At 36.9% G+C, this 17282-nt stretch overlaps 1 protein-coding gene across 1 annotated transcript in view; it reads right to left on the reverse strand.

Moving 5' to 3' along the window:
* LOC128999567 (uncharacterized) overlaps positions 1-17282 on the reverse strand; it is a 76416-nt gene that overhangs the window by 25109 nt on the left and 34025 nt on the right. Inside the window, exons 3-4 of the mRNA XM_054426144.1 lie at positions 3846-4460; positions 2643-3538 (exon numbers count right to left, since the gene is read on the reverse strand). Of these exons, the coding sequence (XP_054282119.1) occupies positions 2643-3538; positions 3846-4460 (1511 nt within the window). The remainder of the gene's footprint in view (positions 1-2642; positions 3539-3845; positions 4461-17282) is intronic.

Below are 17282 nucleotides of genomic sequence, written 5' to 3' on the forward strand. Positions count from 1 at the left end.
GAGACTTAGTTTTAATGTACTCTAATAATACTGACCCTTTGACTTGGCCCCTAGGTAGGATAATTCAGGTTATGCCAGGATCTGACCAAGTTGTAAGAGTTGTTAAAGTCAAAACCCCTGTAGGTATTGTAACACGCCCTGTAAATAAGTTAATTCCTCTCCCTATGGTTTAGATAGTGTTACCTTTGTCTCTTTGTACATAACATTTTGTATTATCTTTATAGTCAGGTAACAGGTTTGTTTCATGATGACGGTTATTATCCAAGGTTTTTGTTTTAAAGATTTACAGTTTCTTTAATGTTCTTTAATATTTTCTCAAAAATTGCTTTTTTGGGTGGGGGGAATGTTCGGTACTTATTTAAAGTCCCTAGATTGGTGCTACCCTTGCCCAATTGGTCCTTGCCCAACGTTATCTACGGCGAACCGTCCCCACTCCGACTACTGGAAACGCTCCTCACTAGCATTGCCGACGGCGTCATGGGCAGACGTCCGCTACATTTTCCTACATAACTTTACATAGACTCTCATTTTCATTTATTTATCAATTAACTTCATTTCTGTCAATTTTAAGTTTTGTTCATTATACCAGTCATTTTTTAACTTCACCAGTGCTAGTCATTTCCCTTGTTGTTGCCCCCGCACCCTTGGTCTACACCGCTGCTGTCTACACCGCTTCCATCCCCTGGACTATCCACTACCTTGGACGAGACGGACATCATCCACCTTCAAGACATCCGACAAGGTAACGGTAGCACCAGAATTAATTTTGTTGTTCAAACCGCCGTACGGCTTTCCGTTAAAGACCGTACAACAATTTAGCTAATTTGAACCAAACAGCAACAAAAAGCTGTGAGAACTTTATGTTTTTCTTTTGTTTAGGTGCAGTGGTAGAACATTATGGATATTGTAGATGTGCTATACTCTAGTATACAGTAAATTATAGTAAAACCAAATTTTCTTATAACGTACGTGTCCTCTCCCATTGCAAACGCAAAGCACGAGTATGACTGCAATAAGCATTTTATACTTATACGCCAACCCCGTACGAAGGGCACGGGTACTCTGCTAGTATCATTATACATTGACACTGTGTAGTACTCACCAAACACACGAGTTTCCCATCACCAGTTTCAGGTTCTAGGGTCTTTCCCAGGTACAGCAGCACAATATCATTGTTTACTGAGACCAGGCCCACTTTTATAAACGGGCAGACTGGGCATATGCCCAGGGGCGCCGGTGGTTGGGGGGCGCCCGAGGGGCGCCCTGAACCACCGCCCGCACTAGGAAAAAAAGGGTTTCATCAGCCGGGATTTAAAAAATTAAATGGGTGATTTCAACTTCTAGTTAAGTGATTTTTCCTTATTGCTAAAGTAAATAAATACAACAAAATTGAAAATACTCGACCTGAAGTTTATACCTCGTGTAGTCAGGAAAAGGCAGGCAGCAGTGTGAACCGGGCGCACTCACTATACTATCAGAGGCAGGGAGGCCTGCATGGTGGAAGGAAATACATAGGTGTGCTATTCCCATCATATGCTGACGTCACTCAGATTGCAAACACCATTTTACCATTTAGAAAAATTGTAAAACAATAACAATCAAATCAAAACAAATATATACTTTTATGGCAATAGGCCTACATCAGCTGATTTTGTTTGCAATTTGGGTGACGTCAGCAAATTACGGGAATAGCATGTAGGCCAGCTGTAGTCTACAGGCCTACGGTTGACGTGCCCTTCCTCTCCCTCACAGGTGTAAGAGTGGACCTATGGTCCAAACCAGACCAGGGTAAATAAAGAAATTGTCAAATTGTCCCACCCCCATCCCCACAAGTCACAACTAGAAAAAAAAACCAACTACCGTGTGGCGCCAGTCCAGTCCAGTACAGTAGTACAGCATACTCCTCCCTCAGTAGTCAGTAGGTTGTGTTCGTGTTGTGCCTGCTGCACAGTACTAAAATCAGTCACAACACAACCTAAACTGTGACAGTCACTAGTCAGTGTTGACACTCACACTGCAGTTAGTGAACCAGTAATAAATAAATAGAGTAGTGTTGATACAAGTAAGTAGGCCTATAAACAGTGAAAAATGCATAAAAAACCTAGTGCAGCCGAGAGCCGCATTCGGTTGGCTCAAAGAAAACAAACTCAAGAAGCAGTTATAAAGAAAGTGACATGTATTAACCAGTATTTCCATTGATACGGAATTGAAAACTCCCTCCCGAAACAAAACGGGTAAAAAAACACGTTAATGTATAAATATATATATGCATAGGCCTATAGTAGAACCATGGAAAAAACATACTCCTTAGTGGAATCTCGTTCAATACGTGTGTAATACAATGAACTGCACACTGTACTGTACTGAACAGTAATCAAATCACTGCGTAGTGCATTAAGCTATTGGCGCAGGGCAAGAGGCATTCGCATAGCAACTACTGTCAAGTTCATTGCACTCACCCACGAATTTTCTAGTATTCGTGCACTCACCCCAACCCCCAACCCACCTGCAGTGAATTTCGGCGAACTGGTGAGTCAACCCCCCTTCCCTCTTCCCCTCCATACAGGGGGCGCTGCTTTTGGGTTTGCCCAGGGCGCCACTGACCCTTAACGCGGCCCTGACTGAGACTGTGTAGTACTCACCAAACACCCGGGTACCCCATCCACTGACAACACAGTCATTTAGGTTGACTGCTTCTCCTGGGTCAGACAGGCACATTGTCCCAACATCAGGACCTGGTCCAAGGTGCCGGTTAAGGTACAGCAGCGCAATATCATTGTTTACTGAGACTGTGTAGTACTCACCAAACACCCGGGTTCCCCATCCACTGACAACACAGTCACTTAGGTTGACTGCTTCTCCTGGGTCAGACAGGCACATTGTCCCAACATCAGGACCTGGTCCAAGGTGCCGGTTAAGGTACAGCAGCGCAATATCATTGTTTACTGAGACTGTGTAGTACTCACCAAACACCCGAGTACCCCATCCACTGACAACACAGTCACTTAGGTTGACTGCTTCTCCTGGGTCAGACAGGCACATTGTCCCAACATCAGGACCTGGTCCAAGGTGCCGGTTAAGGTACAGCAGCGCAATATCATTGTTTACTGAGACTGTGTAGTACTCACCAAACACCCGGGTACCCCATCCACTGACAACACAGTCACTTAGGTTGACTGCTTCTCCTGGGTCAGACAGGCACATTGTCCCAACATCAGGACCTGGTCCAAGGTGCCGGTTAAGGTACAGCAGCGCAATATCATTGTTTACTGAGACTGTGTAGTACTCACCAAACACCCGGGTTCCCCATCCACTGACAACACAGTCACTTAGGTTGACTGCTTCTCCTGGGTCAGACAGGCACATTGTCCCAACATCAGGACCTGGTCCAAGGTGCCGGTTAAGGTACAGCAGCGCAATATCATTGTATAGTGCCCCTCCATAATACTGTTCATGGATCTTTATGTGGTGGACAATCTGTTCTTCCCCACCTCCTTCTGTGCTCCATTTACCAGTTCGAACCATCAGATCGCTTTTCCTGCACTCACAAAACAATTTTAAAATTGTTACTTATGTGCATAAATATTTTATTTACTCCAAGAAAATGGCGCAAATATACCTACTATCCATCCACAACATATTTAACCATTTTGGGGATGTATCTGTCATTTGTCTGGAAGTGTTAGGGTTATAAACGAAACAATAAACTTTTAAGTTATGTTGATCAGGCACCAAAAATCCTTGATTGTTGCTTTACAATGTTTTAAAACTTAACTTTAACATGACTTGTTAATGAGGCTATAGAATCATTGGCTTTTTACATCACAACAATAGTATCATCTTACCCTTTGACACAGTGTGCAGCTGTAAGTACCACACTAGGGCTGATCAAGGAACCTCCACACAGAAACACCATTCTTCTGTTTACTCCGTTCACAATTTTATCTCCAAAAACTGCAATCATCCCTGGTAAGTTATTATTCCCATTTTCTTGCCAATTTTCCAAATTTAATCCACTTGACAAGTAGCTTCCACAAGAAGGATATTTTTCTTTCCATGGTCGTGAATCACCCAATGACTGAGATTTAGAAGGTGCTATTTCTGGTGAATTATTATTCCAAGGTATATTGTTGTTCCAAGTGGTTGGTTTCCTATTTTTATCACCATTCCAAGAATGCTCGGTTACGGTGGGTCTTTTATTCCACGGATGAGAATCTCCTGGGATCTCGTTATTCCATGGAGGGTTGAAACTAGATGAAGATTCATTCCAGGAATGAAACATTGTTGTGTAGTTATTAAACCAAGATGGATAACCTCCAGGAATAGTTAGCCATGGTGGAGGGTTCTCTGAAAAATTACCATTCAACACATGTTGATTGTCTGGATATTCATCAGACAAGACTTGTGGTTGTAGGATACAGCAAACATCCAGAAAGTAGGGACAGACTCCGATATTATTCCTAAAAAGTAAAAAAAAACTTTTAAAATAGCAATAATATAGCTACTGAACGGAACAAATGACAATATTTTACCCGTATCCACAATTTAAAAAACACAAGGATTATTAAAAAGTTTAGGTCTCCCTTCACAACCAAACCAGCTAGTTCAAATCGGAGTGGCTGTTACCCTTCCCTGTAGGGCAATAGTCTGGTCATCTATATCTTCTATATATATAATACGCTAATCCGATTTTTGTGAACAGAACTCCTACCTTATTTTTGAACCAATTTTGATGATTAAAGTGTCAAAAAATCGCCCAGATCTGTAGTTTTGCAAAGTGTTTTTCATATTTTGAAATCTTTATTAGTTTGGGCAGGATCTTCCATCAAAGTTCGGTTTTTCCCATAAGATTAACATGGGGGAATCTAAATATTTAATTGGAAACTTTGTCTCCACTAATTTGAGAGAACAGCTGGGCGTAGAAACTTGGCAGATGTGTCCCAAGAAAGATCTCAAGTCTGTAGATGAGCCTTCAAAAGAAAAACGAAGTAAATTCCATTGGGGCTCTGCACCAGAGGCCTTTAAAATTCCCTTCCCAGATTTGTTTACATTATGGCCATATGGATAATTCGTCACTACTTTTTAAAACGTTTTTATTAGCTCGCTTTCTTGTCCGGTACAAATTTTGCAATCAATTTTATACTAACTTCCTGATGAGCTAGAGACTTGAAACTTGAAACTTAGCTCACAAATGGAAGACAATGCAATCTATATATATATATATAAAAGGCAAAGCCCTCACTGACTCACTGACTGACTGACTCACTCACTCATCACTAATTCTCTTACTTCCCATTTACCTAGGAGGCTGAAATTTGGTACCTACACTGATTCTTTAGGCATTAAATAGGAAAACTAAGCTGTTTTTATTCTGATCGGACTCTCGGGCTCCGCCTCCGCCCCAGTGGCTCTGGAGTTTCCCATGTTAACCTTATGAGTACTCATATTTAAATGGAATTAATGAATCTTAACAGCTGTTTCAATTAAACAAGTTGGTTCTGTTCTATAATGTTCAATAGCATTAAAGTTACAAGGATTACCAACAGGGTGCAGCACTATTATTTCTTTTACATTTATGACAACAGCTAATTTGCAACCAAAAGGCGAGTGAGCGTAGCGAATGAACTTCAACCTGGAGGCGAGTTAGCGTAGTGAACGAGCTAACCTGAAGGCAAGTGAGCACAGCGAACGAGCTCCAACCTAAAAGTGAGTGAGCGTAGCAAACGAACTTCAACCAGGACGTGATTGAGCCATGCGAACGAGCTCACTTATTAAGTTAAACGGGGCAAAGCCCGCGGGTACAGCTAGTATTATATCATTTAAGGGGGTTCCCTACCTCGGACTGTTTTCAATTTTCTGCGACCCTGGTGAGTTTAGTTGGAACTACAAGACGACAAAATATTCCCCAAGATTGCTGTCTGCTGGTCGTGTCACCGCCAGGACGCCTCCGCCCGCAGTGGAACAGTGGAAGTAGGCCCATCCTAGTAAACCCGCCCCAGCAGTGCACTCGATCACTTTCACTTTCTCCCCTAGTTCCCTCTCTCTCTTTTACAACCCTCGGCGACTGGCGACAACGGGCTACCTCTTGCTGCAGTTTCGTGTTGGCCTCAATTATTTTCACTTCTTCTTCAGTTTTTTTCAAGCTGTTCAAGAACTCCTTGGTTTTCATTTTATACTCATCTTCACCAAGGTCTGGCCTTTGGGCGTTTTCGCCATAATGTGGATCTGACTTATTGGTGTTTCCTACGAGTAGTCGGTGCCTACTTTTGGAGTCTTCACCCGCAACTGTGCACGTTTGATTATTTTTTTTCGCCTTATTTCATATGACTTGGAATATTTTCCAGGGCTGCATTCGTACATAGCTTTGTGCAACTTGTAATGCAGTGTACAGTACCGCTATTGTGGCTCACGACTGCAGCAGCGAATCTAGCTTGATACGACCTTTTCTTAGCAAAGTTTGTTCGTTTGCCGTCCAAACAACTAATGCCGAAATATCTATCTAGGCGGAAAAGAGAAACCGATTGCAAACAACCAATAAAAGAGCCCAAAGTTTTACAACCCTTCACTCATTTCTAGGGAATTCCTCTGCCGCGCCGCGCCTGCCGCCCTAGGATCACACCACAGCGCGTCACACAGGTTTTGCATTTGGCAAGGTTGAAAAACGCTACATCTTGGAACTTATTTGCTCCAGTTCTAAGATTCATTTATTAAAATGAAATATTAATTTGAAACCTTTTCGTTTAACAAATATGCTACAACGTATATGGCTGAACGTTTTAGCGAATTTCCCATATAGGGAATAAGCTATTACCGTAGTACTCATGGTAAGACCTGGACGTGGGACCGATTTTTTTTTCGTTTTGAGGTCCCTAGAGGCCAAAAACACCATCCGTTCAAATTCATATATATATATTTATATATATATATATATATATGTGTGTGTGTGTCCGTTAGCACGATAACTCGAGCAGAAATGATCCGATTTTGATGAAATTCGGTACAAACGTGTAAACCTACGTTTATTCGAACGAGTACGCGATCCAGCATGATCGGACCATGGGAACGGGGGTTTACGGGGGGTTTTATGGGGTAAAAATAGGTTTTTACCATTTTTGACCCAAAAAACATAAAATTTAGCAATTTATTTCCAAACCATTTTGTAGAGCTTAAAAAAAGAAATAATTTAGTATATTGAAGCGTTATTATGCGCCTAATGGTTACGGAGAAAATTCCAAAAAAATTGTAAATTTTAAATTCCCATGTTATTCTTTTGGAAATAGGTAAACTGTTGTAGTTTGCTTGTTTATGAACATATTTTGATCAAATTTGGAAAATGTTTGTATTTCTTACTAACTATTAACATTTTACAAAAAAAAAACAGTTTTACCCTCCCTAATGCAGCAAACCTAAGTACTTGTTAAACTAATTCTATTTAAATAGGGAATAAATGTTATATTTTTAAGTAGACATTTTAGTGTAAATCCAATCAGTTAAATTGAAATTCGCTTAGTCTGCAGGTTTGCTGTGGCGGGGGTATTTATATTATCAACAGGTTCTTGGCTATATTTATTTATACTGCTTAACTGGTTTATAATAATTAATATAATGTTATTATGTGTCATGGATAAATCTTGGGGGAAATATTATGAATGAAGAATGTGTAAAATTGGTATCACTCCGCGAGACAGTAGTTTCGATAAAGGCCGCTAGAGTCCGTCAGAATCGTAGCACTTTTCGCCGTGCAAGGTTTTACGCGGTTTCATTTTGCACATACAAAAAATAATCTTTTCTTGAAACTAAAAGTGACTTGATATTTTTAGTTAAATTTCGCACTAATATTGCTTTATTAAAAATCGATAATTTCAAAAAAAGATATTATTATTCAACTGTAAAGTTCACTAACTTTGACAAGCCGTAGCCCTTGATTGCGTAAGCACAGACATTTTTTAAAAAGCAAACTTAGTAGAACCACTCTTTATACAGGGTGTCCCGGAACTCTCTACCAATATTTTAGGGCATTGTTCCTGGGTAAGAAACATATCTAAATATCATATTTAAATTGTCCGGAAGTCCTTATTTACTCAGATAGCCGCCATTTTGTTTTTTTCACTTATTAATTTTTTTCTGAAGATTGGTTAAACATACGAAGTTGAAACTTTGCACAAACATTAATGACAACTAGACAAAGCTACAAAATAATTATGACGATTTTTCAAATTCATAAAACAAAATGGCGGCTGATTAAAATTTTGTTTCTTAGATATCTCGAAAACCGTTGATTTTACAAAAATTTTACAAGAATAACTTTTTTAAGGCAATTTTATTAAAAATCGATCGACACCTTAATCTTTAAGATCGGACGAGTATTAACTGAGATATGGCAGTTTTAGTGATACGTGACCGCTTTCAGCATGCGCTGCAACTAATATCCGGCGGTCACGTATCACTAAAAATGCCATATCTCAGTTATTACTCGTCCGATCTTAAAGATTAAGGTGTCGATCGATTTTTAATAAAATTGCCATAAAAAAAAATTATTCTTGTAAAATTTTTGTAAAATCAACGGTTTTCAAGTAATTTAAGAAACAAAATTTTAAACAGCCGCCATTTTGTTTTATGAATTTGAAAAATCGTCATAATTTTTTTGTAGCTTTGTCTAGTTGTCATAAATGTTGTTGCAAAGTTTCAACTTCGTATGTTTAACCAATTTTCAGAAAAAAATTAATAAGTGAAAAAAACAAAATGGCGGCTATCTGAGTAAATAAGGACTTCCGGACAATTTAAATATGATATTTAGATACGATTCTTACCCAGGAACAATGCCCTAAAATATTGGTAGAGAGTTCCGGGACACCCTGTATACAAAATGGTGTATGGTTCACAATTTAAATGTTTAAACTGGAATCGCTATATGATACCGCGCGAAGCGGTTTTCTGACGTTTTTCGGCGGGGGTAGGGAACCCTCTTAATTTTCATATTTCCCTTGGGCTACGCCCCATGGGCTTGTTTTTATTAACTCGCTTTCTTGCAAATTTTGATACTTCCCGATGAGCTAGAGACTTGAAACTTGAAACATAGGTCACAAATGGATGACAATGCAATATTATATCATTTAATTTTCACATTTTCCTTGGGCTACGCCCCATGGGTATGTTTTTGTTAGCTCGCTTTCCTACAAATTTTGATATCAATTTTAAACGAAGTTCCCGATGAGCTAGAGACTTGAAATTTGAAACGTAGCTCACAAATGGATGACAATGCAATAAAGCGACAATATTATATCATTTAATTTTCACATTTTCCTTGGGCTACGACCCATGGGTATGTTTTTGTTAGCTCGCTTTCCTACAAATTTTGATATCAATTTTAAACGAAGTTCCCGATGAGCTAGAGACTTGAAATTTGAAACATAGCTCACGAATGGATGACAATGCAATCTATAATATTAAAACGAAACAGTGTTTTTTTATTTCACGATTCTGAATCAACCACTCGACGGATTTTCATGATTTTTGTGTTGAAAGAAAGATAATTTTGAGAACTAGGGAATGTCGAAGCCATAATTTTAGTTTAGGGTCCCAGTTTTTTAGAAATTAAATTTTAATTTTTAAAAAGTCTAGCAGCCGACGCTAAGATTCTAAACTAGCTTTTGGCATAAAACAATTTGCTTAACATAACAGCTGTAAACATTCAGCTTTTGTGCCACAAATTCAGCATTTGGATAAAAATGTAAAGACATACTTAGGGTTGACTTATTTATACTATGTGTAATGCTACTCATTGATACGTTCAATTCTTCTGTAAGAGGATGACGGATTAATTAAATATACATAGTAAAATACTATGATGTACAAATTATTTTTTAAAGCAATCTTTGAAATCTTCGATTTGTTTTAGAGCAATATAATTTGTTTTAACTAACAGCTGGTTAAATATAAACTATGGAACTATGAGGTTATTTTATTTACTCTTATTTTTCATTGATTATAGGATTAGTAGAGATAATTAGACCACAGTTTAAACCACAGTTTTAACCCAAATAAATTAAACCACAGTACAAATCGAGGCTCTGTACACGAGTCTTAATAAAAAAGGATAAATGCAAATTATTTTACTGCTCCACTTTTCAAGGAAAGATTAGGAAAATAACAATGTTTACATGTTTTAATTCTTAATGGTAGCTTTTTGTTTACAATTAATGTTTGTCTGCTTTAACTTTGTTTAGTAGGCCCGGAAATATTGATGTCATAAAAAGAAGATCAAGAATAATTAGGAATCACGATTTTAAATTACCACCACAACCTCAGCCGGGTTTTATGCAAAGATAAACAGAGATGGATGACATAGATTGAACACAACGTCAACATTGACCTAGGATACTGCAATTAGACAAACCGTCCTTTTATGAAATCGTGTTCAGTTGTGGTTACGTTTAGGGGCGCCTATATCAGCGCCCCCAAACGTGAAAATATCACTTTTATTTTAACTATGAATGTAGTTTAAATTAACTAATATGGGAAATTACGATGTACGTTTATCCAATGAGGGTGGGTAATTATCAAGGATAGAACTGATAACGGACGGCATGGATAATAAACATTGACAATTACGTCATTAGCTTTACTAGCGTGTTTACTTTTTTTATTCCTGCTACATGTGACCAGTTCTTTTTTCAAATGAATGTTATTTAAACCAAACAGCTGTTTCAAAACAAACTGTTATTGTTTTTACTTTTCTTTGTTTACACTTATTTATTCAGCAATTAATGCAGTGAAATTGATATAAAGGATAGGTGTGACGATTAGTTTTGATGTTAGGACACCAAAGTTAAATTATGTGTACTGTGAATTTGATTGGGTATTATCGTTTTATTTTAGGTCGTTTCTATTCAGACCTACTGGAAATTGTGTATAGTAGTTGTATTTTGAATGATAATAATTACGGAAGAGGCAGGTATGCTATTGAAGGTGGTATCGTTGACTAGGTCTATACACTTCTCAATTGACTATTACCATAGATTAAACGGGAGTATGTTTAATCTGTGCTATTACTCTCTATACCGTAGGCTACTTATAATCAGTGTGCGTCTGTGCGAATCGGCTGCAAATCCCATTTCAACGCTTTTCCCATCGTAAAAATTGCAGAATTGCTGTTTTATTGTAAAATTATCGGATTTAAAATGCATATCGTATAGGCCTATGATGGAATAAAAACATATTTGGTCACACAACATTTGTTTACAAGATGATTTTTCACATTAAAACTACAAGAAACTTTGCCTTTATTTGTGAAAACTAGCTGATCTGAATTGTACACGGTTTTAACTGACTACTGAATTCCTGTACGTAGGACGGGCTAACACCTCGTCTATAATATTAAAACGAAACAGTGTTTTTTTATTTCACGATTCTGAATCAACCACTCGACGGATTTTCATGATTTTTGTGTTGAAAGAAAGATAATTTTGAGAACTAGGGAATGTCGAAGCCATAATTTTAGTTTAGGGTCCCAGTTTTTTAGAAATTAAATTTTAATTTTTAAAAAGTCTAGCAGCCGACGCTAAGATTCTAAACTAGCTTTTGGCATAAAACAATTTGCTTAACATAACAGCTGTAAACATTCAGCTTTTGTGCCACAAATTCAGCATTTGGATAAAAATGTAAAGACATACTTAGGGTTGACTTATTTATACTATATGTAATGCTAATCATTGATACGTTCAATTCTTCGGTAAGAGGATTACAATATAATTAAATATACATAGTAAAATACTAGGATGTTCAAATTATTTTTTAAAGCAATCATTGTAATCTTCGATTTGTTTTAGAGCAATATAATTTGTTTTAACTAACAGCTGGTTAAATATAAACTATGGAACTATGAGGTTATTTTATTTACTCTTATTTTTCATTGATTATAGGATTAGTAGAGATAATTAGACCACAGTTTAAACCACAGTTTTAACCCAAATAAATTAAACCACAGTAAAAAACGAGGCTCTGTACACGAGTCTTAATAAAAAAGGATAAATGCAAATTATTTTACTGCTCCACTTTTCAAGGAAAGATTAGGAAAATAACAATGTTTACATGTTTTAATTCTTAATGGTAGCTTTTTGTTTACAATTAATGTTTGTCTGCTTTAACTTTGTTTAGATTAGGCCCGGAAATATTGATGTCATAAAAAGAAGATCAAGAATAATTAGGAATCACGATTTTAAATTACCACCACAACCTCAGCCGGGTTTTATGCAAAGATAAACAGAGATGGATGACATAGATTGAACACAACGTCAACATTGACCTAGGATACTGCAATTAGACAAACCGTCCTTTTATGAAATCGTGTTCAGTTGTGGTTACGTTTAGGGGCGCCTATATCAGCGCCCCCAAACGTGAAAATATCACTTTTATTTTAACTATGAATGTAGTTTAAATTAACTAATATGGGAAATTACGATGTACGTTTATCCAATGAGGGTGGGTAATTATCAAGGATAGAACTGATAACGGACGGCATGGATAATAAACATTGACAATTACGTCATTAGCTTTACTAGCGTGTTTACTTTTTTTATTCCTGCTACATGTGACCAGTTCTATTTTCAAATGAATGTTATTTAAACCAAACAGCTGTTTCAAAACAAACTGTTATTGTTTTTACTTTTCTTTGTTTACACTTATTTATTCAGCAATTAATGCAGTGAAATTGATATAAAGGATAGGTGTGACGATTAGTTTTGATGTTAGGACACCAAAGTTAAATTATGTGTACTGTGAATTTGATTGGATATTATCGTTTTATTTTAGGTCGTTTCTATTCAGACCTACTGGAAATTGTGTATAGTAGTTGTATTTTGAATGATAATAATTACGGAAGAGGCAGGTATGCTATTGAAGGTGGTATCGTTGACTAGGTCTATACACTTCTCAATTGACTATTACCATAGATTAAACGGGAGTATGTTTAATCTATGCTATTACTCTCTATACCGTAGGCTACTTATAATCAGTGTGCGTCTGTGCGAATCGGCTGCAAATCCCATTTCAACGCTTTTCCCATCGTAAAAATTGCAGAATTGCTGTTTTATTGTAAAATTATCGGATTTAAAATGCATATCGTATAGGCCTATGATGGAATAAAAACATATTTGGTCACACAACATTTGTTTACAAGATGATTTTTCACATTAAAACTACAAGAAACTTTGCCTTTATTTGTGAAAACTAGCTGATCTGAATTGTACACGGTTTTAACTGACTACTGAATTCCCGTACGTAGGACGGGCTAACACCTCGTCCTATATATTAAAACGAAACAAGGTTTTTTTATTTCACGATTCTAAATCAACCACTTGACGGATTTTTATGATTTTTGTGTTGAAAGAAAGATACTTTTGAGAACTAGGGAATGTCGAAGCCATAATTTTAGTTTAGGGTTTCAGTTTTTTAAAAATTAAGTTTAATTTTCAAAAAGTATAGCAGCCGACGGACGAGTTTAAGTCGTTTTAGTGGTGGTTTAACTAACAGCTGGTTTCTAACTGTCATTGAAATGTTTATGTTACAAGTTGTTTGTTTACAAAAATATTGATCGTCAGAGTTTGCCTAGACACTATCTATCTATCTATCTATATATTAATAGGCAAGCATGTTTCTTTAAAACCTTTTTTCTCAGCTCGTGTGCATCGTGGGGTAAATCTACGCATACCGTTAGAAAGCTATTTTCCTGTAGGTGTGCAGAATCCCTATATAATTTAAATAGGCTCAAAGATAAGAAAAAAAAATGAGTTTAAAAATTTGAAAAAATTAACATGGATCTTATGCGTTGCCATGCTGGTGACAAAATAACAACGAAATATAAACAGAAAATCAAAACAAATGGAAGAAACTCCAATCACATGTTTTATTTACAGTGTGGGGTGAAAATAGAGAAGTGAGTAAGTTTACATTACATATTTTTGGTCGAGTTTCGACCACTGGACGACCTCTCGTTTCACTTTAAAATGCAGTTTATTTCCTACCATAAAAGATCTATGTTATCAGGATATTGTGTAGTTTTTAACTAAACATTTTAAACGTATAATCAAGTTTTGTCATAAATGCAATCTGTCTAAGTATAATTGCTTAATCCTTTAAGATATAAGTGGTTTACGTGTGTATACATTTTTTCTAGATGTTTGAATATAAGTATGACTGCATACAGTACACATTTTTTGTAATGAAAATGTCAACCGGAGTAGTAGGTCTCCAGAAAACTGACCAGTAAGCTGCATTTCTACAGTCACTATAAATCATATAAATAATTAGTCTTTCAAACACTATACAACACAAGTTTTGGTTCAGCTGGTAACATAAATAGGTGCCCTAGAGAAAGTAGTCCCCGGTCCGTATGACTCCGCTATTTTTTCCTCGGCAAGCAATGTGCTCCGCGACTTGAGAAAATAGTTCAGTATATTTTTGTAATTTGCAGTGGTTTCCGCGCCTAAAAAATGCTTTAAAGGTATTTTCTTGTTTATTAAGATCGTAGAAATGTTTTAAAAACGTTTAAAAGAAAAGTCCCGAAAGTTCAGAAAAACCGAAACTATAAACAAGAAATGAGAGGTTAAATCGTAGTTATAATAGTCAATCAGCTGCTCATAGTATTATTATCTTTAAGTGTTGCCAACCTATTTCCAAGCGTACACGGATTATGTGCATAATAGAACCACGCTGTTTTGTGTTGTTTCGTTGGAATCCTGATGTGCGCCAAAGTATAAACCGTACGACAAAGTATAAACCGTACGACAAAGTATAAACCGTACGACAAAGTATAAATATGCAGCAATTAGCAGCTTTCTGTACTATAAACAGTACAAGGAAGCCAACTTTGTCGGGTGACTGTAGGAATTTTTTTTTACTGTACCGTATTTGTATTTGTGGGCACTACTCACTATTCACTACAACACTATTCAACTCAACTAAATTGATGCCTAAACAGAATCATATTATACTGTAGTATCAAAAATATTTTAAGTATTGCATTGCAACCATTGCAACTGTCGGCTACTCTTTCACCCTTTGAAAACTAATATTATCAACAACCACAGATGGCTCAGAGGTAAGGGAAGAGGCTCATAAGTCGAAGGAACCAGGTTCGAGACCCAACTGAGCAAAATAAATTTTCTAGTTTTTTTTTTCAAAATTTGTTTTTATGAACTATTTAATCAATTTACTCAACTGATAATTGTGCTTTTCATACTAAATCTTTATTATTTTGTGTTTTTATGTTTAGGCCCCATGGGATGGATGGAAGTGACACTATATTCATTTTTTATTTAAATATTATACTCACTAAAATATATTATTTGAACATATTTTTTTAATATTTAATAGATTCAAAAACATATTTTTTATATATTTAACTAGCAGTTACTCGGCGCGCGTTACTGCGCTAACAACTATTATTTTAAATTATAATTTGCTCTTTACGATAAATAGTATTAGTAGGCCTATTATTTCAGTTCCTTCTTTTAATGACAGTAATGTGGTGGGTTAATGACAAATTGGGAGGTCCTGTATTTGAATATACTTGTGATTATTATTCACTTAATAGTTTATGCTAGGTTGGGTGGGTAAACAACAAAAGATAAAAGTATTAAGCCATTGCCATACCTTTTATTGTTTACTAGCTTTGAGCCCGTTCTATGCACGGGGCTCTTAAAGTATTCAGTTGAAACCTTCTTATGAACAGCAGTTGGTTTGCATATTTTCAGATATGCTGGCAAAAATACTAGGTGGCGTTCGCAGAGGCATCCACAAAATTAAGCGGAGTCATCAAGGGTTTATATTATATCGTTTTTGTCAAACTGCAGTAAAAACATTAGTTTTTAATGCATGCGGTCTAAAGTAACATTTTTACTCTTTAGGAAGTAAAAATCGTTTTTAGCATCTATGGAGTAAAAATCAGCTGTTGTCAACTCTGTTGTAAATTTATATTGTAAAAGATTGCATGTATCGAAATATGTATCGATTCGTTATTCGTAATCATTTTAACCTACAGTCTACAGTCTCTTCCCGAGTCTTCCCATAGCATTTTAGCATTGCAGATACATTAATCCATTCGCACACTCAAAACTGCTCACCTTTACTACTTCCTTTTCACCACCCCCTATGTCGTGGACCTGTTTCCCTCTCTTCTCATAGCATTTTAGGATTGCAGATACATTAATGTAATTGCCAAAGACGGTTCCCACACTCTGCACTGCAAGCCTTACTACTTCCTTCACCATTTCATACGTCGTGGGGCCTGTTTCCTTCCCTTCTCATAGCATTTAAGTATTGGATACATTTATCTAACTGCCCAAACGGTTACCCCACTCTGCACTGCCAGCATTTACTACTTCCTTCACCACTTCCTACGTCGTGGGGCCTGTTTCCTTCCCTTCTCATTGCATTTTAGGATTAAAGATACATTAATCTAAATGCCACAGACGGTTCTCACACTATGCTCATACTTTACTACTTACTAAGTCACTTCCTACATCATGGACCTGTTTTCATCACTTTCCATAGCATTTTAGTATTTTAGATAAGTTAATTAATCTAATTGCCACAAACATTCCCCGCACTCCACACTGCTATCCTTTACTACTTCTTCACCATTTTCTATGTCGTGGGGATGCTTCAATCCCTTCTCATAGCATTTCATCATTGCAGATATATTAATCTAACTGCTACAAACGGTTTCCAGTTCCCACACTCCACACTGTTCACCTTACTACTTCCTTCACCTCTTCTTACGTCGTGGACCTGTTTCCCTCTCTTCCCATAGAGTTTTAAGATTGTAGATACCTTAATCTAATCGTCATAAACAGTGCCAACACTCCGGACAGCTCGCCTTGACTATTTCCTTCATAACTTCCTACGTCTAGGACCTGTTTCCATCCCTTCCCATTTTAGGTTTGCAGATCCCTTAATCTAATCGTCATAAACAGTTCCCACACTCCGGACTGCTCGCATTTACTACATCCTACACTACTTTCTACGCCACGGACCTGTTTCCTTCCCTTCCCATAGCATTTTAGGATTGCAGATACCTTAATCTAATAGTCATAAAAAGTTCCCAAACTCCAGACTGCTCGCCTTTACTACTTCATCAACCACTTCCTACGTCACGGACCTGTTTCCCTCCCTTTCCATAGCATTTTAGGATTGCAGATACCTTAATCTAATCGTCATAAACAGTTCCCGAGTGAAAATTTAAAAACGTACGTTTTCAGGGAAAGCACTTTGCAAATTTTTTC

This window comes from Macrosteles quadrilineatus, unplaced genomic scaffold, assembly GCF_028750875.1.
Source record: "Macrosteles quadrilineatus isolate MER2022 unplaced genomic scaffold, UCM_ALF_1.0 Scaffold_1__1_contigs__length_201487025, whole genome shotgun sequence".
Lineage (NCBI taxonomy): Eukaryota > Metazoa > Arthropoda > Insecta > Hemiptera > Cicadellidae > Macrosteles > Macrosteles quadrilineatus.